The 26,986-nt window shown below is 41.6% G+C and overlaps 1 protein-coding gene across 2 annotated transcripts in view; it reads right to left on the bottom strand.

The window, feature by feature from the left end:
- CERS5 (ceramide synthase 5) overlaps positions 1 to 26,986 on the bottom strand; it is a 136,756-nt gene that overhangs the window by 13,890 nt on the left and 95,880 nt on the right. Inside the window, exons 8-10 of one of the 2 annotated variants that reach the window (XM_073613161.1) lie at positions 18,948 to 19,054; positions 11,461 to 11,617; positions 11,172 to 11,201 (exon numbers count right to left, since the gene is read on the bottom strand). In XM_073613161.1, coding sequence (XP_073469262.1) covers positions 11,172 to 11,201; positions 11,461 to 11,617; positions 18,948 to 19,054 — 294 coding nt within the window. The remainder of the gene's footprint in view (positions 1 to 11,171; positions 11,202 to 11,460; positions 11,618 to 18,947; positions 19,055 to 26,986) is intronic. The other variant, XM_073613162.1, reaches the window with a different exon arrangement.

Here is a 26,986-nt window from a genome sequence, read left to right as displayed (position 1 = left end):
TACACAGGTGGATTGATAGATGGAATTGTGAACAACCAAACTACCCATGCATGGATCAAAATTGGGCCGGTCCCTGCTGAACTGATAAAGCCAATTTAGGTGGGGACCTAATAGATGCATCTATATATTTTGTTGATGGCTAAATAAATTCTTGTAAGAGAAGACTCTTGCGTACAGCCTTTATTCATCTATAGCTTTAAATGGTGAGCGGAAACAACCTTTCTGGCAGCGATTGGTGTAGGTCTGGAAAGGCGATGTAGATTTAGCATGCCCTAATAACAAAAGCTTGATGCCGGATAGCCTAGAACATGCTGACACTCCAGGCAGAGTGGACTGGGAAAGGAGGAATCATGCCCTTGAGACTATAGGAATGAGAAAATACCTGAGGAATCTGCCAGAAATTGTGGATCAAGAGGCAGCCCAGACCCTAGCAAGGTCCCTCAGGCAGAACAGGGAATCAAACTGTTTAAAGCAGGCTGTAGACTTCAGATAAACTCCAACAATATCCAAGGAATGAAGCACCTTCTTCTTAGCATACATGGGGTAAGGACAAAAAGATGGCAACACAATGGGGTTGATTTACTAAAGGCAAATCTCCACTGTGCACTTGTAAGTGCAGTCGCTGTAGATCTGAGGGAAAATCTGAAATCAGGGGAACCTCTGTTAATCTCTATCATCCGCAAGAAAAAAATGCTGTTTTTTTTATTTTCCTTGCATATCCTCCTCAGATTTACAGCGACTGCACTTCCAAGTGCACAGTGGGTTTACCTTTACTAAATAAACCCCAATGTTCTGATTCAGGTGGAATGAAAAAACCTTAGGTTTAAAAAAAAAAAGAAGATGAAAGAACAGTAGCTAAAAAATGGGGACTTAAAGGAACACTAAAAAGGTAATTTTTTTTTTTTTTTTTTTTTAAATAACAAACATATTATACTTACCTCCACTGTGCAGTTCGTTTTGCACAGAGTGGCCCCAAACCTGGTCTTCTGGGGTCCCTCTGCGGCTGTTTCAACTCCTCCCCGCAAGACCTAATCACCACCATGCGAGGGAGCTCGCATGGTGGTGAGTTCTTGCGGGCGCGCTCCCGTGATACAGCCGGCGGCCATAGCCGCTCACTGTATCACTTGGCCCCGCCCCCGGCGCGCCGCGTCATTGGATGTGATTGACAGCAGCGCGAGCCAATGGCTGCGCTGCTTTCAATCCATCCACTCTAGCCAATCAGCGGTCAGGCTGATCAACGAAGAGGATGTTGGGAGCGAGCGCTGGACTTTCGAAGGCCCAGGTAAGTAAAACAGGGGGGCTGGGGGCGGTGGTATTGTCGGAAGTTTTTTCACCTTAATGCATAGAATGCATTAAGGTGAAACATTTTTTACCTTTACAACCCATTTAAGCCCCACACACACAGCCAGAATGTCGAGAGGCATTTGCCAGTTTAAAAAACAAAAAAAAGTTTGACATTCTGCCCGTGTGTATGTCGGACATGCATGCTGGAAAACTCCTGGTCAGTGCTCTCAGCCAATGGCAGTTCTGGTGTGGGGAGGATATTGCTGGACTACCCTTGAATGGTTAGTACAGCGGCTCCGACTGGTGCACGAAATCTGCTGGGTTGCATGAAAAAAAACAGTGTGTGTACCAAGCTTTAGCTGAGCAGGGAAGAGGTCTTTCCTGAGATGGCATTCCTGCCTTTTTTGGTCAGAACGCATTCACCTGAAAGAGGCAGCATAATCCAAGTAGTCAGGAACACGAAATCCTCTGTGTCCTGTGATGTACGATTAAGAAAGCACCTTTTTTTTACTTTCCAATAATTCTGCAATGCTTTTGAATAGAAACGTTTTAGTGTTCTTTTAAAAAGGAACACATTTTAGAATAAAATGTATACTTTTTTTCCCCCAGCTCATACCTCCCACCGTTACGTTATCATTAAGGTCAACAGTGCAACCATCAATCCCACCCCTCATGCCAGGGCACTAGATGTAATCCTAGACTCTGATCTGTCCTTTCAGCCCCAAAGCCAATCGTTGTCAAAAGCTAGTAGACTTCATCTCCGAAACATCTCGAAAATGTGTCCCTTTTTAACTAATGAAACCACGAAGCTACTCATTCACTCCCTTGTCATCTCTCGCCTTGACCTTTGTAACTCCCTTCTCATTGGCCTACCTCTCCATAGGCTATCCCTATCTTCAGTCTATCATGAATGCTGCTGCCGCCAGACACATCTAGCTTAACAACTGCTAAGTGTCTGCTACCCCTTCTCCACCAATCCCTACACTGGCTTCCGATTGGCCAGTGAATTAGATAAAAAATACTAACTACAACATAAAAAGCCATTCACAACTCTGACCTGAGCTACATCACCAATCTTGTCTCCAAATATCACCCAAATCGTCCTCTCCTGTCTTCTCTAGACCTCCTACTCTCAAGCTACCTTGTCTCCAAGACTTCTCCAGAGCCTCTCTCATCCTCTGGTCAGTCCGGCTATCTCCCACTCTAGCTGCCTTTAGGCGATCCCTGAAAAATCTCTCCAGGGAAGCCTATCATATAATATTTATATACAGGAAAGAAAAAAAAACTGCACTGAAAGACTCCATCTCCTTGGCTGCTATGGACAACTCAGACTAGGACAGATAATGTCACTTAAAAAGGTACAGTATATATTCATTTTAGTCTTTATTTAACCATTACTGCCTAAAACGTGTACTAAAAGCCTCTCCTGTCAAGTATGTACAGAAAAAATGAGAACAAAGGGCAGTCAGAAAGATCTAAAAAACTTTTACAGGGAAAGTTGAATAGCAGAGATGGTTTTGAGATTAGTAAGGCTCATGTGACTATGTGAACCAGCACTACACAACATCCACATTTCTGATACATAACATAACTGTATCTTGTGGAGCCATGCAAAAAAAAAACAGAATGAATACATAAAAAAAATAAAAACTCAACCGGCAAGAATTTCAGGATGCACAAGAATGAGGCAGAAAAGTAAACAAGGCTCACCTCAGACTATCTGTACAGAAATTTAAAGACTGTGAAGCCAATTTACAAAAACCGAGCAGTCTCCTGTAGCAACCAAATTCCTAGTTGAAGTTTATAGATACATCCTGATTGGCTGGTACTGGCATTTGATCTTTTTTTTTTTAATTACAAAACAATTTATGTAAAATATTTTTTTCTTTTAATGAACCAAAGAACGTTATCTGCAGTGGAGTCTACAAGGTCCTATGAACCGTGGCCTGGTACCCACTACCAACAGTGGTAATAAAATTCAGACTTGGGCCTCTCGTTCACACAGGGTTTTCTCAGCTAAGCACATTCTCCTGCATATATGCTTGAACTAAGGGCAGATGGATTCCAGGAAGTAAACGCTACATAAATCACTCACCCTTACTCAAGATGGCCACTGCCAGAAATGCTAAGGGGTTGTTTTTCGAAGTGATTTCACGACATAAAAAACACAGAGACATGGCTGGATGGGGGAGTTTGCTTTGAATAATAAAAATGAATTAAAAATAGTGTTTTTGGTTTGTGGTGCTTAAATGCAGTAAAGATCCGCTTTAATAGTACACCCGTGTGAGGGTTGTGTTTTGCCTGCATGGGATGCAAGGGTGCACCTGCGTGCAGGCAGTCCCATTCCTGTCTTTTGGGACACAACAGATGCAGTGAAACAATGGCTCCCAATTTGACATCTGTGTGGGTCTCTGAACTCACACTGCCTGCGTTCAGGCATCCACACTGATGTCAATTTGGGAGCAGTGGCTGTGTCTGTGCAGCCACTGTGTCCCAAATTACATGAATTGGGCCGCTTGCATGAACGTGCATAGGATTACCTGTGCAGGCAAAACACGGCCCTCACATGGGTGTAAGCTTAAATAAACCCATGTGAAGAAGGCCTTACACCAATATTCAGGTTTGGGAACACTACAGTTTTCTGACCTCTCCAGACTGAGTTAATGTGGCGGCTTGTGCTAGGTTTGCATTCACTAGAACACACCACCCAACCACAACAACGGTGCATAATGGAGTAATATGAACTGATGACATCCACAATGTGGATGGGTGCCAATACAAACAGCTGTAGACAATGTAAAAGGTCAGATTACGGGGAACGCTGGTATGTTTTCAGCACTGAAAGCCCCATGCCGAGAACTAAGTGAAAGATTCGGAATGTGAGCAGGATTTTCCCTGAACTCCAATTCATCCAATTTTTCAGTATGACTAGCATGCTCTACTATATACAGTTTTCCTAAAGCTTGTTTGGCTGTACTTCTATGGATCACAGGAGAGCAGGTTCTTTCTGCACTCCTGTAACCCATTTTCATTTTACAGAGTTGGTCCAGGCTGGGGCAAGATCGAGACAATAAAGTCGGGATCCGCCCACAACCCTGGACCGCCACCTGGCTCAGCCCCTCAGCGACTCTGCTCACGGAGCTCTGAAAACAGAATGATCAACGGTCTTTGATCGCTCGGTTCTCAACCTAATGCCGCATACACACGAGTGGACTTTACGGCAGACTTTGCCCGGCGGAGGGGATTTTGTCAGATAATTCGATCGTGTGTGGGCTCCAGCGGACTTTGTTTTCTCAAAAGTTGGACGGACTTAGATTTGAAACATGTTTTAAATTAATCCGTCGAAATCGAGTCCGGTCGAAAAGTCTGCTCGTCTGTATGCTAGTTCAAAAAAGCCACACTAGGGCAGCTATTGGCTACTGGCTATGAACTTCCTTGTTTTAGTCCGACGGACTAAGTGGATTCGACGGACTTTGGTGGATTGTGTGTAGGCAAGTCCGTTCATTCAGAAAGTCCGCCGAGCAAAGTCCGACGAGCAAAGTCCGCTCGTGTGTACGCAGCATTAGAGTCAGCAGGGGACAGAAGCAGCATCGGACCAATGCTGCATCCACCTAGGTGAGTATGATTTAAAAAAAAAAAAAAAAAAAAAAAAAGAAAAAAAGAAAAAACCCAAACTTCTCTTTAACGTGCATCTAAACCCAGAACAGAAATGTAATGTATTGCAGCTTTCAAGTCCTTAATTCTGATGGCTGGCTGTATGTACTGGTTTTCTGACGAGTTACATCTCTGTCTTACGGTGGCTATGCTTACACCCCCACTGTATCCATAGAGGAGCAACATATCCACTCTCGGACAGCAGAATTGTGAAGAGGATAGTGTTATATTGCCTATAGACAGGTGAAGAACACATTAAAGACTAACTCTGCTTTTTCAAAATATATAATGGTTGGGAATTTTAACCAATCTTCAAGCCTAAAAATGTATATTTTAACATGTGGGAAAAAATGGCCCTGGCAACAAAAGGGTCAAGCTGTTCCAGAAATTGGGAATTTTGACTTGCCTATAAATTCCTTATCCTTGAGTACAGTACAGACCACATGGCTTTTACGGGCAAGTTAAAATTCACATCATTTTAAGAGTACAGTATGGGACACAAGGCTTTTATTCATAGAACATGGGACAAACTAACAAGAAATGGAGAGGTGGCCAACAACATAGCAATAACTGCCAACTAGCAAAAAAAAAAAAAAAAAAAAAAAAAAAAAAGTTAACAAATCTAAAAACAGTCGACAACTTTAAACATCCTTGCATCAGCTGAGACCTGAGTTTCTACCCGGTAAAACCTGGAGAACGTATTAACAAGAGGACCTGGTGGCGGCCTTGCTTGAAAGCCCAAGAGACAACAATAAAAATCGGGTGGAATGAGCTCTGATAGGGAAAGAAATAGCACCTTTCTGTAAGGGCATAAGCCCCAGAAATAAGTTGTCTCACCCACCTGGCAATGGTGGAGCGAAGGCAGGATGTTCTCTATGAGAGTCTGTAGGTAGGACAAAAAGGGGCTTGGATTTTCAAACAAAGACTATTGCTGCTAGGTAGTCCCTGACAACATCCAACAGTGCAGGGAACGTTCCTTAGCGTATTTTCAAAAAGGACAGAGGGAAGGGAAAACAACTTCATTACTTTAGGTGGAAAAAGAGACTACCTTGTCCCTATGCAAAACAAAAAAAATAGTCTTTCAAGAAAGGACTGCCAGAAACATGTCTAGCGAACTTAATGGCCTATTAGGAAAGCATCCTTATCCAAGCTGATGGGACCATTAAGGTCCAGGCTTCACCTGTCACAGTGGGAAAACCCACAAAGGGGTCTTCAGGGTCTGGGAACCATAGAAATGGACCACAGTCCTGGACTTGTATAGCACCGTGCGGCTAACTACACTCGTTGCACTTTGTGCCAAGGTGAGTGCCTAACACAGGATCCAGTGCCTGTAGCAAACATAACAGGCTGGCTGCACACAGAGTCCATGAAAAAAAAAATTAATGATTTCTGTGCGTGGGGATGGGGGTGCTTTAAATTTTTTTTTTTTTTTTTTTTACACTGGCCCTTTAAAAAAAAAAAAAAAATTATTTTTTAACTTTTATAACTATTACAAGGAACGTATCGAGAGATCTGGGGTAAAAAAAAAACAAATCTCTTTACATTTAGGCTCCATACACACCGACTTAAAAAAACACTACTTCTACAGCAGTTTTGTGTTCTGCCTGTAGAAGCTACTCCATGTTATCCTATGTGTCCATGAAGATTAGAACGATTACAGGCATATTTTAAGCTCAACTTTTAGAGGCGGGGAAAAAAAAACCTTCTGGTTCGCAATTCTGATTGGAGCTCACTGGCAGAAAAAAAAAAAAAAAAAAAAAAAAAAAAAAAAAAAACTTTCCTAAACGTGTCTAAACCTTGTACAAAAATGCTCTATATGAGCATTTTTTTACTGCAAACAGAATACAAAATTTTTTAAGCCCAGTGTGCATGGAGCCTTAAAAGCAAAAGATAACATAAAAAATACTTTTACTTAACTACTTCAATACAGGGCACTTATACCCCCTTCCTGCCCAGACCAATTTTCAGCGTGCTCACACTTTGAATGCCAATTACTCAGTTGTGCAACACTGTATGCAAAGAAAATTTTTTATCATTTTTTTCATACAAAAAGCTTTTGGTGGTATTTAATCACTACTGGGTATTTTATTTTTTTTGTGACATAAGTGAAAAAAAAGAGTGAAACATTTGGGGAAAAAAGCCACTTTTTTTTAGTTTCTATGATAAAATTTTACAAATAAGTAATTTTTGTTCATACATTTAGGCCAACATTTATACTGCTACATATATTTGGTAAAAAACAACCCACATTTGTGTATTATATCAGTAGGCTATTGCCTCAATTGAAAATTACTGGAGTAGGGGTGGGTCCCATCATCCATATATTATTGAAAAAAGGTGCCTGGGGTCACCTCAGAAGTGCCCCTAGCAAAAGGGAGAAGAGTTTGGACTATCTCGGTACCTCAAGGTCAGAGACAGGGATATGTATAATTTTTATAAAAGAATGATTTAATAATATATAGACATTAACAACATTGTGGGACAAATCCACATGGACAGAAATTGTTAAATACAATCAATAGTTACAGCCATGTATGCTGCTTTAAACATTGTAGAAGAGCTGGATATGACCCCCAATATTGAAATGGGGTATCGAATATGATGCGTCTTGGCGATTGTCCTTTACTAGTTTTGCAGCAATTGCTGCTTCTTCAGAAGGAGCCAGTCATAAGCATCTATTGAAATAAATCATAATCATAATTTCATGTTTAAAACATTATTTGTAATATTGGTACAGATTTCAAAACAGAGAGATTATTTTCTTTAATATCGTACAAAACTGATATGAGTTCTGAGAAAAAGATACACAAGCACTGCTTACCTAGAGAAAAAACTGCGGCAGTGTAGCAGCACTGACAGAGGCACCCAAAGGCGATTTCCCCCCATGGCGGACACGGGAGGCACTGGGGACCACTGGGTTCTAAATTTGCAACATTTACCAGTAGTATGGTATATCATCTATCATTTATTAAGAAATATGTGGTGCAAAGAATTTTAGGTAAGAAGAAAAATGGGGCAAAAAATTAAATAAAAAGTTTTTCCCCCGTTTCCCCATTTTTCTTCTTGCCTATTTTTTCTTTGCACCACATATTTCTTAATAAATAATTGATGAGTGATATACCATACTACTTGTAAATTTTGCAAATTTAGAACCGAGTGGTCCCCGGTGCTGCAAAACTAGTAAAGGACAATCGCCAAGACGCACCACATTCGATACCCCATTTAAATATTGGGGGTCATATCCAGCTCTTCTACAATGTTTAAAGCAGCATACATGGCTGTAGCTATTGACTGTATTTAACAATTTCTGTCAATGTGGTTTTGTCCCGCAAGGTTTTTATTGTCTATATATTATTATATCGTTCTTTTATAAAAATTATACATATCCCTGTCTATGTCCTTGAGGTACCGAGATAGTCCAAACTCTTCTCCCTTTTGTTAGGGGCACTTCTGAGGGGACCCCAGGCACCCTTTTCTCAAATTAGCGTATGTTATTTGGTCTGTGTGAAAGTTATAGAGTCTACAAGCTATGGTGCAAATCATTGAAAATTGATCACACCTGATGTACTGACGGCCTAACTCATTTATTGAGGCCCTGAAATGTCAGGACAGTACAAATATCCCCCAAATGACCCCTTTTTAGAAAGTAGACAGTCCAAGGTATTTAGTAAGAGGCATGGTGAGTTTTTTTCTTGGGAAAATGAAGAAATTTTATTTATTTATTTTTTGTACACAAAATTGTCATAAGGTATTTCTCTCACACAGCATATGCATACTTCCAATTACACCCCAAAATACATTCTGCTACTCCTCCCAAGTATGGCGATACCACATTTGTGTGACTTTTACACAGCCAGGCCACATACAGAGAGGTCCAAAATGCAGGGAGCACCATCAGGGGTTCTAGGAGCATACATTACACCTCTATTTTCCTAACAACCTATTACACTTTTGAAGGCCCTGGAGTACCAGGACAATGGAATTACCCACAATATGACCCCATTTTGGAAAGCAAACACCCCAACTTATATTCTATGAGGCATTATTAATCTTCTGAACGGTTCATTTTTTTCCACAAGTCTTCGGAAAACATGGAAAGAAAATGAAAACTTTTTTTTTTTTTTTTTTTTTTTACACAAAGTGGTCAATTTATAAAGATATTTCTAACTCGAAGCATGTATATAGCAAAAATTACACCCCAAAATAGATTCTACTCGTCCTGAGTATGGCGATACCACGTGTTAGACCTTTACACAGCCTGTCCACATAGAGAGCTCCAACATTGAGGAAGTACCTTCAGGCATTTTAAATTACACATCTAATTTCAGTCCTACCTGTCACACTTTTGAAGGTCCTGGAGCACCATGACAGTGGAATTACCCACAAAATGACCCAATTTTGGAAAGCAAACACCCCAACGTATATTCTATGATAGGTGCTCGGGTACTCTGATGGGCTGCAGATAGGTACTCGGGTACTCTGGAGGGCTGGAGACAGGTACTCCAATGGCTGGTACTCTTTATAAGGGGGGGGGGGTGTAATCAGTGTGATTGGGTGTACACTGTAAGCGGTAGCTAGCTGTTACCGCAATCTCCTTCTCACACACGATCGGTGTGTGAGGAGGAGAACCCGGTAACATCTCGTTACCACGGTCTGTTGACATTCTGTGACCGGCTGTGTTTGGACACAGCCAGTCACATAATAAAGAGCCATTTTTTATTGGCTCTTTACACGGATCTGGGATGGGCTGTGTCCGAGGGACACACCTCATTCCCCATCGCCGCGCTGCTGGCCCACAGCGAGAAAAGGAGGACGTCATATGATGCCCACCCAGGATGGGAGATCCATATCAGCGGACGTCAATTGACTATCGGCTAGTAACGAAGTGGTTAAATTAGTAAGGTGCTTACTTCCACCCTGGACTGAAAGTGACGTCATGACATCGCTCTGGTCCTCCAATCTGGTCTTTGTTCACCTGTGTGACCAGATGGCCGCAATGTTGGATCGTCTCCTGGGCACGCCAGAGAAAACGGTAAGCCCAAGAAACACCAGTGAGTGGGGGGGGGACGGGGGGGTACCGTCAAGCGTTCCGCTGGCTCATTAGCCGCTCGGACCACTTTCACGAGAAAGCCAGCCGCCGGCTGAAGAAAAAAAAAAAAAAAAATACTGGGGTTATGGCTGACAGCTTCAGCCACAACCCCAGTAAACCACTCGCAAACCGAATCTTCTATATACGTATTGAGATCGAGAAGTGGTTAAATAAAAAAGAACAGTTTTTTTTTTTTGCCATGATCAGTCATATTTTCAATATCAATGTCAAAATTTCACAATTTCTGCCAGGGTATGCAAACTGTAAATAGACACATTAGTCATTGTTTCACAAATCAGCAACAGCAATGTCAGCCTGCCATGCGCACCCTTTTCAGTCAGCCACTGGGCTGCCTTTATGATGGACCTGAAATACAGCCCAATGGCCAAAAAAAGTTTGCCTTTAGTCACAATTTAAGAAAGCTTTATACAGTGAGGCATGATGCCAAACAAACCAAAATAGATTTAGCTATTAGTTTTACTACAAAGAAAAAAAGCGGAGAGCACAAACGCCTAGTGAATTAACTTTTTATTTAATTTATTAAGACGCCAAAGACATACTCACAAACATGAGACGTTAAAACGCATGTCATGCACAACTCCAGTGCGAGGGATGACAATCTCTGCGGTTGGTAAGCTGATGCATTTCGGGAGACAAACTCCCTTCCTCAGAGCTAAGCCTGAGGAACATTTTTTTTCAACTTAAGATCATTGTGATGTATTTCAGTGTTGTAATATATAGTATAGTATATTGTGTTGTTTGGTTGACTAAAATAAAAAAAACACACACTTTGCTCCCTGTCTGAATATGAGAGAATTTCTGCAGCTTAGTTGTATTCTGCTCTACAGTATATAATAATCTGCATTATCAAGCCAACAGCCATTACAGCAGGTACACTTTATATTTAGGAAGATCTGTGCAAAAGAAAAAAAAAAAAAGTTTTTCGGAAATGTACATTTAAAAGTGTTGGCTTGTGAGACGATATCTAAGGCCCAGATTAATCATGAGATATATTATTTGGACATGCGATTTAGTTTCATGGATCTGGTAGTGTATGAAAGAAGTGAACATGCAGGAGGGTACAGGGACAGCAGGCAGGAAAGAGGTATAAAGAAGCTGGAAGCAGCACAGAGAAAAAACTTACAGGCAAAGGGTGACACTTTCCAGTTCCAACCTGACACAGAGAAAAAGGAGGTAGAGAAAGAGTAAGGCAGGGAGTGCAGATATCAAACGACCCCTCTCCCCACAAGGTCACCTTGTCAGGGCAGAGCACAGGTATATAAAGCAATAGTATCATTAGGTCTGGATGTAAGGTGATAAGATCCTCAAACACCAAAATGGATGAAGCCAAGAGGAGAGATACAAAAAAATATAGATTTTAACTTTGCCCCACATTGTACAAAAAGGACAACACAATAAGGTAGTAGACGTACCTTTCCCTTTGTCAGTGATTTGTACGCTATGCGAATAATGAGCCAAGACCAGATCATGTGGAGAACTTGAAGTATTAAAAGGATACCATTAAACAGCCACCATGATGGGTATGGACCAATCAGCTCCCAGCTCTCAAACAATGTTGTGTTTAGGATCCTGCAAATAAATAAAATAAAACGTGTTTTATCTAAAGCGGATTTTTTTGTATTCACTATATGAAGTGCAAAAGGTCTTCATGCATTAGGAAATTGTACAGCAAAACTATAGTAAGTACATGGACACCGGCTTCTTTAAAAGTGATTGTAAAGTCTCATTTTTTTTTGCCTTAAAAAATAACAATCATACTTACCTGCTCTGGGCAGTGGTTTTGCATCCCGGATCCTCCTCTTCACGTGTCCCTCGCCGAAGCTCCATGCCCCTTCCCCTCCTGTTGAGTGCCCCCACAGCAAGCAGCTTTTAATTTTATTTGGGCAAAGGCTAGGCAGCCACAAGGCCCCTCTGAGTGTGAGCCCTTAGGTGGCCACCTAATTTTACTAATTAAAGAGCCAACCTTCCTCTTCTCCCCCGATCGCTCAGTTTGGCCAGGCAGCCCGCTCTAGGAAGAGTCCTGGTGGTTCCAAACTTCTTCCATTTACGAATGATGGAGGCCACTGTGCTCATTGGAACCTTCAATGCTGCAGAAATGTTTCTGTACCTTTCCCCAGATCTGTGCCTTGATACAATCCTGTCTCGGAGGTCTACAGACAATTCTCCTTGGACTTTTTGGCTTGGTTTGTGCTCTGACATGCACTGTTAACTGAGAGACCTTATATAGACAGGTAACGGGATGCACCTGAGCTCAATTTTGAGTGTCATGGCAAAGGCTGTGAATACTTCTGTAGACGTGATTTTTTTCATTATTTTTTTTTTTTTTAAATGGCAAAGATTCAAACAAACTTCTTTCACGTTGTCATTATTGGGTACGGTTTGTAGAATTTTGAGGAAATGAATTAATCGAATCAATTTTGGAATAAGGCCGTAACATAACAAAATGTGGAAAAAGTAAAGCGCTGTGAATACTTCCGGATGCACTGTACGTTCAAAGTCCAGAATTTATAAAGCTTATCTCAGCTGTTAAAAAGTGGATGGAGAGTTGAAATTACACACTGCAGAGCTCAGTAAGAAGAGCTCATTGGAGGGAAGGGACACACTCCCCTTCACACAGCACGCAGAAACAGAGCTGAGGCTATCAATCAGCTGGAGATCGCTCCCCTGTCACCTTTTCTTCCTTGGTGTCAGAAGCGATTCATGCTGGCAGCAGAGGAATGAAGCAGCAGACAAAAATTACTCTTAATTGAGACAAGTCCACACTAAAGTGGGATATTATTTATTCATATTGCATGTCTGAGGTTTACAACCACTTAAAGCAACCTGAGACTGAATAGTTTTCTCCCTATGCTAGAATCACCACTGAGGCATTTGTATATCCCTATATCATATCTCCTCTTAAGCGTCTCTTCTCCACGGAAATTAAGTTTAATATTGTAGTCTTTCTTTATAACTGAGGTCCTCCACCCCCCTTATTAGCTTTGGTGCCCTTCTCTGGACTCTCTCCAGTTCCAGCAAATCCTTCCTGGGGAATGGTGACCAGAACTGGAAAGCGTACTCAAGATGTGGCTGGACCAGGGTTTTGAAAAGCGGTAGCATTGTAGTCTCATCTCTTAAATAAATACCATTTTTAATGCATGTTAAATACTCTGCTAGCTTTGCTTGCTACTGCATGCCATTGCGGGGTCTGATCAACTAGGACTCCCAGATCCTTTTCCATCCTAGATTCCCCCAGAAGTTCTCCCTCAGCTAGTAATTTGAGTTCATATGTTTAGCCCCCAAGTGCAATACGTTACATTTTTCAACATTAAGCCTAGGTTCACATTGGAGCGATTTGGCATGCCATTTGTCATGTCAAATCACATGCCAAATCGGTGGCAATGGCACCATCCGAATCAGTGCGGCACCGCACCAATCCCCAAAAGTAGTTTCTGTACTACTTTTGGCGACTTCAGGGTGCGATTTCCATAGGCATCTGTGCAGTAACCAGCACAGATGTCTCTGAAATCGCCCCCGAAGTCGGGACTGACATGCGGAAATGAAATGGTGCGAGTTAAGCTGAACTCAATCTCATTCCCACTGTCAGTGTGAACCTGGGCTTAACCTCATTTTCCATGTAGTTGCCCACCCCTTTAATTTTATCAAGGTTTTCCTGTAAAGTTTCTATATCCTGCTGTAAAGTTATTACAGTTATTACCCTACTTAGCTTTATATCATCATCCAAACCCCGGTTCACACTGTCGCAACTGGTCATGTGAAGTCACGCCCCATTAAAGTGGTTGTAAACCCATTACAACCACTTTAACCTACAGGTAAGCCTAGATTAAGGCTTACCTGTAGGTGCAAGAAATATCTCCCAAACCTAAAAGGTTTAGGAGATATTTGCAGAAATAGCAGCACCGATATCTATGGAACATGCGCCGTAGACTTTGGGCGCAGGCGCACTGGGCGTGCCGTTTCTAATGGCGTTCATGCCGTTAGTAGCGGCACCAGCGCGAGTGATGTCATTGCGGCTCCGGCCAGTCACAGCGCCGGAGCCGCGATACCCGGAAGTCACTCCGGGATAGATAGCGGCGTCAAAGGAGGTGAACGAAGGCCAATGCGGGGGCTTCGATCTCAGGTAATTCATAATGAGCTAGTATGCTATGCATACTAGCTCATTATGCCTTTGTCTTGCAGGGTGTCTTTTTTTTTTTTTTCAGAGGCTTTACTTCCTCTTTAACAGCAATGGAACCGTTCTTATTGGTATGACTCAAGTTGCTCCCACTTAGAAAAAGTTTCCTGCACTTCTTTGGGGCGACTTTAACACGACATGTATTGACTTCCGTTAAATAAGTCGTATGCAAGCTGTGATGAAATAGCGCAGGGATGTTGGTTTTTGAAGCCGCTCTGGTGTGAACCGGCACTAAGCATGAACTTTTTCAGAAATTTGAGCTACAGTAGCTCTTTCACTGCACTACACAGGCCAGCCTTCTCTCCCCATGTGCATCACTGAGCCTTGGTCATCCATGACCCTGTCGATGGTTCATTAGTATTCCTTCTATGGACAACTTTGGTAGGTCCTGACCACTGCAGACTGGGAGCAATCCACAAGAGCCGCTCTGACCCAGTCACCTAGCCATTACAATTTGACTCTTGTAAAAGTCACTCAAAATCCTTACGCTTGCCAATTTTTTCTGCTTTCAACACATCAACTTCAGGGACATCATGGTCATTTGCTGTCTAATATATCCCACCCACTTTCGGATTCCATTGATAGGATAATCAATGTTATTCACTTTACCTGTAAGTAGTGATAATGTAATGGCTGATCGGTGTATATTATCCACTAATGAAACCAAAGGCTTTGAAGAACCACCAATTATTAGTGTATTAAGCATTCCACTAGTAGGTGAACAGTGCATGGATAGCATAGTCAAACACTCAATATACTGCTGGTACATTCACAACAACCAATCAACGGCCCATGTCTGCTTGGCTTTACAATAGTATTCCATTTAGGCCTCTTGCACATTGAAGCTTGGAAAAGCTCAGTACAGCTTTTTTTTTTTTACTCATCTAAAATACAGCCCATTATTTACGATGTGCCTGTACACAAAGGCACATAAACATGCACTGCGTGAGTGTAAAAAAAATTAAAATCTGCTTTCTAGGTCAGTATTTTGCGCTGACACAAGTAAACACAAATACGCGCATATGAACAAATATTTTGAATATTCATAAGACTCTGCCTATAGAATGTATTGTACGCATAAATACACGCAACAAAATCACTTAAAATTGCATCCAGAAATGCTGATGTTCAAACATCAGTACCGTGTGCAAGAGTCCTTAATATAACTGAGGGGCTGCTGTTGATGGAACAGACAAAGATAAACCCATCATACCTCTGAGGGCAGTGGTATATCAATCCAAGCAGGTGAGACATTTCTTGTATCTTGGTACAAAGGTAAATTCAGAGTATGGTTTTCCTGCAGAAATAGAACTGTGGCTCAGGTGGTACCAGGAGCACTTTGCATAAAAGTGCAAGTATGCACAGCACAGAACGGCAAACTAACTAAGTTTGCAATCATTTATTGCTGACAGGTCTGCATTACCCATCACTGCTGTGCTCTGGACGGAGTGTACACTCCACTGCACATGTACAATATAATGGAAAGGAGAAAAGTCCTGAAAGTCGCACATCTCTGAAAAACCCCATAAGGTGGTGTAGGACAACCTCATGCCTGGGGACGTGACCTGGTTAGAGTCCAGGCTGAGGCTGTCATACACTTTCTTACAGAGTTCTGCAGAGAGGTGTGACTTTCACGACGTCTCTTTTCCATTAGATGTCTAGAGCTGGAACAAGCGATGTCCTTGTCTGCACTCCACGTGGTTGCTACATAAGAAGACCCATTGAAAACCTTGAGTGGCACCTGTACATTTAGTTTGGGTCACATGCACTCTACACACAAAAATTGCTAAGAGAAGGGGAAGGGCGTTTTTTTTTTTTTTGGCCAGAATATTGGCCTAGATTGATGAAGAAATTAGATTTTGTACATTTTTTTATTGGATATGTTTTATAGTAGAAAGTAAAAAAAATTTTTTTTTTAAATTGTTTCTCTTTTTTGTTTATAGCGCAAAAAATAAAAACCGCAGAGGTGATCAAATACCACCAAAAGAAAGCTTTGTGGGGAAAAATAGGACATAATTTTTTTTTTTTACAACGTCCCACAACTGCGCAATTGTCAGTTAAAGCAACGTAGTGCCGTATCGCAAAAAATGGCCTGATCATAAAGGGTGTGAAACCTTCCAGGGCTGAAGTGGTTAAAGCTCACATAATAATTGCCATAAGATATTATTATGGAATAATAAACACAGTTTAAATCAGATCGTATTTTAAGGACAACGAAGGATTGGATGTATAAAAATGTTGGACCCTGCCACAAGCAGATTAGTAAAGGAAGTTGTATTTGACATTACAGCGAGGCAATCGGGGTATAGTGGAGTTGTATGAAAAATATATAAATGCTACACTATAGACAATAACAAGCCCGTGCTTGTCTACAATGGGATGCTGATACTGAAGATTGTTCACTGAGAAGGATTCAGGCCAATCCAGAGCATTAGGGCTCAATAAAAACAAAAAAACAGCCCACTGGCCACCCAGACCATGAAGATTGGATGAAATTAATAAGGCTGCTTTCAGACTGGGTCGGCGGTGGTAAAGCGCCGCTATTTTTAGCAGTAGGTTTTTGGCCGCTAGCGGGGTACTTTTAACCCCCCGCTAGCGGCCGAAAAAGGGCTAAAAAATAACCCGTGCGGCGCTGCCCATTCATTTCAAGGGGGAGGAGCGGTGTATACATCGCTCCGTCACTGCTCCAAAGATGCTGCTTGCAGGAGTTTTTTTTACTTTCAAAATGTTTTATGTCGGCATAAAAAAAAAAAAAAAAAAAAAAAAAGCCATATTGCAACAATATCACATTGTCAAGAGTAACACACGTATATTTCCAGCACGAAAGATTATAGTTACAACAATGCAGGCATACGAGAGATGGACTGATTTTAATACCAAGAACCATTAACTGGAACCCAAAAATGCATGGGATCGCAGACTGCGGCTCTCAGTATCGCTGCACATAACTGCTGTTACATAACAAGTAATTTGTAAGGTATTCCTGATCAGTACAGAACACCATTTATTGGTCACCATTAATATCTCACCATCGAAGACAGTATCATGAGTGTCGAAAGGGGATATAAGAGGTCCATTGAAAAAGAAGGGAAAGAAAAAGGATGGAAAAAGGAGAATCAGAAGAAATAAGAATCCTGAGAGCACAAGGAGACCTAGGTTGGAGAGGGAGTTAGTGTAATAGGAAGTGGGTCCCGCCTTTGTACCACCGCAGGAGTCATGGACAAAGGTACATGTATATAGGTCGCCCAAGGTTCCCAGGTCTGATCAAACAGCTTACTGAGATCGTTAACAATCCCTGCAATCTTTTCATGTACCACGATCCAAGGGATTTTATGATTCAATCACTAATGTAATCAAGCATCTCCCCGTTCTGCCTAGTGACACTGTCACCGATCATAGCTCCCTCTGATCGGGCGCTATGATCAGTGATGTGTCACACACAGCCCCTCCCCCCCCAGTTAGAAACACTCCCTAGGACACACTTAACCCCTCCCTAGCCCCTAGTGGTTAACCCCTTCACTGCCAATGTCATTTTTACAGTAATCGGTGCAATTTAATCGCACTGATCGCTGTAAAAATGACAATGGTCCCAAAAATGTGTCAAAATTGTCCGATGTGTCCGCCATAATGTCACGGTCACCGTAAAAATCGCAGATCGCCGCCCCATTACTAGTAAAAAAAAAAATGAATAAAAATGCCATAAAACTTCCCCTATTTTGTAGACGCTATAACTTTTGCGCAAACCAATCAATAAACGCCTATTGCGATTTTTTTTTACCAAAAATATGTAGAAGAATACGTATCGGCCTAAACTGAGAGAAAAAAAAAAAAGTTTTTTAATATATTTTTTTGGGGACATTTATTATAGCAAAACGTAAAAAATATAGGTTTTTTTCCCCCAAAAGGATTGTTTTTTGTTTATAGCGCAAAAAAATAAAAACCGCAGAGGTGATCAGATACCACCAAAAGAAAGCTCTATTTGTGGGAAAAAAAGGACGTCGATTTTGTTTGGGAGCCACGCCGCACGACCGTGCAATTGTCAGTTAAAGTGACGCAGTGCCGAATTGCAAAAAGTGCTCTGGTCTTTTGCCAGCCAAATGGTTCAGGGCTTAAGTGGTTAAGTAAGGCTAGATAAGATTGTTGCTCAATAGATAGTCCTGTTATTTTACGGAGCTTCGAAAACACCCTATTCCAGAAGGTCCTAATTTTTTGGGGACTCCCTCCAAATGTGAAGCATCGTGATACCATCTGGTCAATACTTTCAGACTGGCTTCTATCAGAAAGACATTCAGGATGCCTTTGTAGGAAATTTGAAGTCTAGAGCACCAAGACTCCAGGTCCTCAGCACGGTCAATTGCAGGAGTTTTTTTTAACGTCCTGCCAGCTCATTGCCTCAGTGTGAAAGCACTCGGGATTTCACACAGACTGCAGGGGAGCCGTTTTTCAGGCGCTATTTTTTAGTCCAAAAGTGACTGAAAAACTCCTCAGTGTGAAAGGGGTCTAAGGATGTGTGTAAGACAAGTGATGGTGGACCTAATGGAGGAAGCACCTGCAGGATTAATGATTGAACGGACACTGCTATTAAGAACCCAAGTTCAAGCAAAGTACTATACAGAACTAAACCACAAGCAAAAATACATAACTTTGTGCTCATCACCACAACTAGCATTGTATATATTACAATTACACTAAACCCCAAATAAAGAGAATGTATACAACTCTTACCATGTTGGATAAATGAAAATACGCGTGACGACAAACACCAGCCCAAACGACATAAACATAGTGTCACAGAACCTCTGGTACTTTGCATAATTTGCCATTTTTGCTGCCTTTAAGAGAAAAGAAGAGTACCAATAAGTTAGGGAATACATGGATACAATACATACAATACAAGGAAACTGTGATATAACCACAAGAAAACCATGCATGTGGTGGGCACATCACAGTGCCCTTCTTCATTCAGTTTATTGTAATAAGTATGACAGCCAGAAGGCCTCCATGCATGAAAAATGCATCCAAATATCAGCAAACTGCTCTGCAAATCAAAACTGCAAAACGCAGATCGGGTTTAATTGCTGCTTCTTTTTAGATTTATAGCTTAAAAAAAAATAAAAGAAAAAAAAAAAACACACAATGTCAACCACCAGTGTTAAATGTATTACAGAAAAAGGGGTGACCAACCAATTTTAGGAGAAAGGGCCGTGCCACGTCCAATAATTTCTAGAAACAAAACAAAGGGGTTCCCCTGGGTGGACTTTCCTGGCACTTGCAAAAGTAAAGACTAATAAGGTGTGTAGAGAATAGAGGGCATTTATAAAAAAGTATAAATTTTATTCGTATTCACAGGTACATTTTGATAAAAACAAGCAGTAAATATTTAGACTAACATAGTGAAGACTACATGATAGCCATGATAAGCAAACAAACAAAACAATTAGTGATGAAAAAGCTCTTCTCAAGCCCGACGCGTTTCGGGGTACTTCGTTTCTGTACAATCCTTCTTCAGGGGCATAATCTGAGAGAGAGGAGTTCATCTAGGCTGATTGAGAGAGAAGTAAGAGAGAGAAAGAAAATAAGGTAATGGATAAATCTCTAAATAGTATGCAAAAAGGGGGGGTAGGGGTGATGAATACATCACCTACCTGAAAATATATAATTATTTGCTTATAAAAATTTGTATCCTAAAAGCTGCAAAAAGGGGGGGTAGGGGTGATGAATACATCACCTACCTGAAAATATATAATTATTTGCTTATAAAAATTTGTATCCTAAAAGCTGCAAAAAGGGGGGGTAGGGGTGATGAATACATCACCTACCTGAAAATATATAATTATTTGCTTATAAAAATTTGTATCCTACTATTTAGAGATTTATCCATTACCTTATTTTACTGCTTGTTTTTATCAAAATGTACCTGTGAATACGAATAAAATTTATACTTTTTTATAAATGCCCTCTATTCTCTACACACCTTATTAGTCTTTACTTTTGCAAGTGCCAGGAAAGTCCACCCAGGGGAACCCCTTTGTTTTGTTTCTAGAAATTATTGGACGTGGCACGGCCCTTTCTCCTAAAATTGGTTGGTCACCCCTTTTTCTGTTGTATGTATTTTTGGTAGTAAATACCACTCCCCATTCGACCAACCCATTTTAGGTTATTATATAAAGTATATACTATATTAATAACATCCCCTAGGGGAGTCTATTTCTCCCCCCCCCCCCTTTTTTACTTTTTCAATTTTTCGTTCCCCCCCCCCCCCCCTAGGCTTGAACCCTTTTAATCCCCTTCTTTTTTCACTTCACCCCTAACCCCTTCAATATCCCTATATACAAACGTCTCTTTTACAAAATGACCCCTGAAACGGAAATCTCTCATTTTGAAAATATATTTTTAGGCCAAGATTGGGAAACTTTAATGCAACAGTATCTAGATAAATTTGGTGACAACGACCGAACCGAAGCGGAAATTTCCTCCCTGTTTTTTAAACTTGCCAAAAACTTAGAGAAAAAATCTTCATTTTTTTGGCACGTTAGGTCATTTCAAGACTATATAAAGAACAACATGAACCCGTTAGGTCTCCGCGTCCAGATCTTCCCCACTTTAGAGGATCTGGATGCGGCTTTTAAGTCTACATGGGAGAATGCCCTACAGACATGCTCACGTAGTCTTATGCAGATACTCATAGATGAATACACTAAAAGATCCTCAATACTAGACACTGAAATTACCAAAATCTGTGAACAACTTAAAAAATTCCAGGCACATCCCTCAGTCTCTACCAAAGAGAACAAACTTAAAATTCATCTTGAATCCTTCAATAAAAATATTCTAACTAAAAAAAATTTGAAGTTCCACAGGGACAAAAATGCATTTGAGGCCGGGAAGGCCTACAAATGGAACCAAAACAACAGGACAACTAGGAATTCCCACACACCTCAAAATCTCCCTTCCAACAAACCTTCGTCACATATCCCCCCGCTTTTCTTTCCTAAAGCCAAACCCTCCCTTGGTACCAAACGCCAACTTTCTGGCGATTCCACTCTAGATCAAAAGTCTAAAAAATCTAGTGCAGAAAAGAAGTCCAATCCCCCTCCCCCTGCACATCCTGATAACACTAAGAAAGAACTCATGCCCAATCACTCCACACAGGCACACCCATCCCTTTCATCTCAAAACACCAACAATACACATGAGCCTAACCGCAATGACTCTTCTTTTTTAGACCTAGTACTGGCTGGTCTCAAGCCACCCCCACCGAATTTGAACACCTACACACAATTGACACTATAAACTCTCTTCCCAACACTGGTACACCTCCGGATATTGATTTGAGTATTATCAATTTATCTTCTCACCCCCTCACCACCCACGAAATTGCTATCCTGAGAAAAGGATTGAATTTCTGTCCAGATCATAGACTAGACAAATTCGAACTCTATAAAGATCTCCAACTCTTTATTCGCAAATTGATTCTCAGGAAACTATATCAGAAACAGGATGCCAAAACTACTCTAACCCCACAGGAAAATCGAGCTCTGGACCAGCTTGTTGCGTTATTGGAGGAGAGTGATACATCTGATCTTATAGATCAGATTGACCTTTCACGTATCCTTCAACAAATAGACGACTCACATGCCCACTCACATCTGGGGGCTTCAAAACTAAAGAAAAAATCGGACCTTTGCCCACCACCGAGCACATGTCCTAACGCAGCAATTTTTCTTAAACTGGTCAATAACGATCTGGATAAGCTCAGAACTAAACAACAGGAACCCTCTAACCTCAACTCAAAAGAACTAGAAGCATTACATTCCCTAAAGGCCAATGATACCATTACCATTAAGCCCTCGGACAAGGGTGGAAATGTTGTGGTGTTGGACAATCACCAATATATCATGATGTGTAAGAAAATTCTCAACAATGCAGAGTGGTATCGTCGTATGCCAGTCTCCATTGTTGAGAAGTATAACAAAGAATTTTACGCGTTGGTCGACTCTGCTTTCCTTAACCATACCATTAGTAAGACTACCTGGACTTTTGTGAGAAACAATTTCCCCAAGACCCCTACGTTTTATGCACTCCCCAAAGTGCACAAGAATCTCAAAGACCCGCCTGGCAGGCCTATTATTTCTGGTGTAGGTTCAATAAGCGAGAATGCCAGTAAACTCATTGATGAACATCTTAGACCCTTCGTGGTATCTTTAGCATCCTATGTAAAGGATACTAGCCATTTTTTACAAATTTTGGACCATCTTCCTGTTTCGGAGAAAGCCCTCCTTGTCACCATTGACGTGGAGACTCTCTATAGCTCTATTCCACATGTATTGGGTTTGGCAGCAATTAGACATATACTTCAGAGTGATATACACTCTGATCCCAGTTACAATGAATTCATCATCGAGCTGCTCGAGTACATCCTCACCCATAATGTTTTCACCTTCCTCGGCTCCCACTACCTCCAGGTGCAGGGAGTGGCGATGGGGACATGCTGTGCCCCGTTGTACGCTAACCTGTACCTGGGGGAGTGGGAGAAAGCCCTCCTTTTAGATGGGAACCTCACTCATTATACCAACTACATCCAAGCCTGGCATCGATACATAGACGACATTTTTGTCGTATGGGAGGGGCCCTCGGATGTACTCGAGCAGTTCGTACTTCGGATGAATAAGAATGATTTTAATCTGACGTTTACCATGTCTTTTGATAACACTCATGTAACTTTTTTAGATATTGAAATCTTTAAGGATGGACAGGGCAAACTTTCCACCAAGTTATTTAGAAAAAGCACTGCAGGTAATACCATACTGCACGCTGCCAGTTTCCATCCTAAACCTTTAATTGATTCCATACCTTACTCCCAATACATTAGGATCAAGCGTAATTGCACAGACAACAATAACTTCCTTACAGAAGCTGCTGCCCTTCGAGATAGACTGTTACTACGCGGCTATTCTCACAAATCTCTTAAAAGAGCGTTTCAGAAAGCCAAAAACAAACCCAGACAAACACTTCTCCATCCTACTAAACAACAAAAAGACTCCTACCCACTCAGCATCATTACAACATACCATCAGCAACATCGCCAAACTAAAAGAATATTCGAAAAATACTGGCACCTACTGGCCCTGGACCCCAACCTAGGCCATTTGGTCCCGGAAAAGCCCAACTTTACTTTTAGAAGAGCTATCTCCATTGGCGACCAAATTACCAAAAGCGAGTTTAGACCATCGACAATCCACTGTAAATACAGGGGTACTTTTGCCTGTGGCTCATGCCACTACTGTGGCTACATGCTCACCCAAAAAAACCCTATTCTCCCTAATGGGAAACCTTTTTTTTCCTAAACATTTCGCAAACTGCAGAACCACTGGAGTGGTCTATCTACTCCAGTGCAACTGTGGCTGTTTCTATATAGGAAAGACCAAACTTGAATTTTGGCGACGAGCTTACAGGCATATCTTGTCCATGAAAACAGCTGACCCCGACCTACCCCTTGGTCGACATGTAACCTTGGTACATGGAGGAAAATTTCCCTCCATCAAATTTTTAATTTTGGACCGCATACATCCTAGCCCCAGAGGGGGCGACTGGAATAAAATTTTACTCCAGAGAGAACTAAAATGGATCCATCTACTTAAGGCCACCACACCTCCAGGCCTCAATGAAGCGGTTTGTTTCAAACCCTTCTTACAAGGCTTTAATTCCGGAGGTATGGAAAAATAGGATCAAGGCCATCTCAAAGGATATTTCTGTTTTCGTAATATTTTACTGCTTTGTTGCAGCTCTTGGTTTTCTCCTGAATTTTTGTACACCAGGCTGTATGTGTGTCTTATACATGTTTCCCCCTCTCTCTCTTCCCCTCCCCCTTCCCCTCTCCCCCCCCTCCCTCCCCCCCCAATAATTCCCCCCCCCCCCCCCCATTTTTCCGTTATATCTTGCACCTGCCATTCCCCTTATAGATTTTGTTACTCTTTATTTGGTACCCCCTATGGGACCATGTATTCAGACACACAGCCAGCTTGATTGTTTCCCTTTGATATTTTACCTTCCCCTACTAGTATTTTTTGTTCTCTCTGCCCCTATAGTAGCAATATGTTGTATTCATGTTTGTCATCTATCCCTTAGAGTGTTAATGTATAGGATGTAGTCATGTCTGTTACTTATCTCCTGCCATTATACGTTTATGTTTGTTGTACATATTTGCATATGCATACCTTTCATATGTACTGAAACTGCTTGGTCGTTGCTCATTGTTGTCTTACTATGTAATAAGGTATTTTGCTTACTGTTTCATACAGCAACTTACAATTCCCAATCTTGTGCAGTTCCCCCCCCCCCCCCCCTCCCCCCTCCCCCCTATTTACTGTTTCCCTTTCCCTTTCCCTTCCTTCTCTCATTCCCTTCCCCCTTTCCCTGCCTCTCTGTACTTGGAGGAATACACTATAGGTAACCTTTTGTGATCGGACAGTAGTTACTCTTCTTTAATGATATGTATTTTTGTCTTTTTTTTCTTCTGTATTATTCATTGTGACACACTTCCCGCCCCCCCTTGGGGCGCGCCTGGCCAGAGCGGCTGCCCGGCACGGTAAGCCGCCACAGGAATTTCTTGGGCGGCGCTTAGTGAGGTATTAGGGCGCTTTTCCAACTCACGCCCACTGCCTCCATGTTGGCACTCCAGGCGAGCATGCGCTCTCGCCGGAGTGTCACCTCCGTGCCGGTGGGGCGGGTGTGCGTGACGCTGCTCCAAACGCCGTGACGTTCGCGCACGCGCGGTTGGGGCGGCGCCGCGCACGCTCGCCTCGGGGGGTCAGTATTATGCGTCCCAGCTGACGCTGCTCACGATACAGCTGTGCCTCATCTCTGACGCCAGCTGATTGTGGCAGCCATGCTATTTAAATCAGCCTCACTTACGGCATACCAAGACGCTACACATACCGGACGCTTGGCTGTGAGGTTGTTACCATATACTTTCTAAGGTATGACTTTTTCATTCATTTTTCTCTACCTTCCCTTACTCCAGCATTTTTGTTTCTAGATACTTTTAACACCCCTCTGCTTAGCGATACCAACTGTACACTACCAGTTATGAGCTAGCTCGCACTCTGGTCCCTGCAAGTTGTTTAAAGTATTTTCATATAGGCTGTGCACCAATATACTTGTCCTTTTAAAACTCCATATATTATGATATTACTTTTAATATTTTCAATTTATCTGCTACAGAATATGCATTATGGATACCCCCAACATACATGTTTAGCATATTTACCCGCTGAGCGTGCTATTATGTATTTACTTTATATTTTGTTTAAACTTTAAATTTAAATTCATATATACACATATTTGTATGTTGTCACTAGGGTTCAAGATGAGCGGGATTTTCCCGTTGTTGCTCTCCTTGATGCGACTCAATTTTGATGCATTTTAAAATATAAAAAATATATATATACCATCCTTTACATGCTCTCCATTATGAACCTTATCCCTACTCTACCATTATTTCATACATTTAGTCACTTCTTTCTATCTATCTACTATGGACCCTATCTTAAGGTCCCTTCTACATTCTTTTATTTTTTAGGGACGCCTTCCTGTGACCTCAGCACGCCGCTCTGGTTTGTACGCGCCCGGGTCGGGCGGGACGGGAGTATTGCCAAAACTCCCTCCATGGTGACTGCAGCCCACCAACCTGCATCTCTCACCGTCTAAGTATTCTGGTTTACACCAGCTATAACACGTATATTTTCTGCCATACTCTGCCCTTCCTCCATGGCTCTCCTTGCTTTTAGGATACAAATTTTTATAAGCAAATAATTATATATTTTCAGGTAGGTGATGTATTCATCACCCCTACCCCCCCTTTTTGCATACTATTTAGAGATTTATCCATTACCTTATTTTCTTTCTCTCTCTTACTTCTCTCTCAATCAGCCTAGATGAACTCCTCTCTCTCAGATTATGCCCCTGAAGAAGGATTGTACAGAAACTAAGTACCCCGAAACGCGTCGGGCTTGAGAAGAGCTTTTTCATCACTAATTGTTTTGTTTGTTTGCTTATCATGGCTATCATGTAGTCTTCACTATGTTAGTCTAAATATTTACTGCTTGTTTTTATCAAAATGTACCTGTGAATACGAATAAAATTTATACTTTTTTATAAATGCCCTCTATTCTCTACACACCTTATTAGTCTTTACTTTTGCAAGTGCCAGGAAAGTCCACCCAGGGGAACCCCTTTGTTTTGTGTTAAATGTATTAAAGTGTTACTAAACCCATGACCCTGCATACACTAGATCTGGTACTAGACCACAGTACACAGAACATGGAAATGCAATCGTTTTAATAAACAAACCACTAAATACCTTTTCCCATCAGCAGTATACAGGTATAGCAGCCTTGTGACTTCTATTGGTGTTTGGTTAAAGCTTGTAAGAAGAGTTTTCATACTGCACTGGCTGTCCTATCAGGATGCAGGACCCCTGATCCTCTGTCTGGGCAGTGCTAATCACATGCACCACACCAAACTGAGCATGTGTCAAGACATGTTTTGGAGACTATGCAAGAAGGGGAGGATCTGTGCATACAGGATCAAACAGCCTTTTTACACAATGCGGAGGATTAACCCCTTTGGTTCCACAGTGAGTATAACAAGCATGCTTTACTGCATATACACACTGATTTTACTGTTGTGGGTTTAGTAACACTTTAAAAGGTCTCAATAACTGCCATCAATAAGGTTCACCAAAAAAACTGCATATAGAAATT

The sequence above is a fragment of the Aquarana catesbeiana genome, linkage group LG02 (assembly GCF_042186555.1).
Source record: "Aquarana catesbeiana isolate 2022-GZ linkage group LG02, ASM4218655v1, whole genome shotgun sequence".
NCBI classification, from domain to species: Eukaryota; Metazoa; Chordata; class Amphibia; order Anura; family Ranidae; genus Aquarana; species Aquarana catesbeiana.
This window is presented reverse-complemented; position numbering and strand designations above follow the sequence as displayed.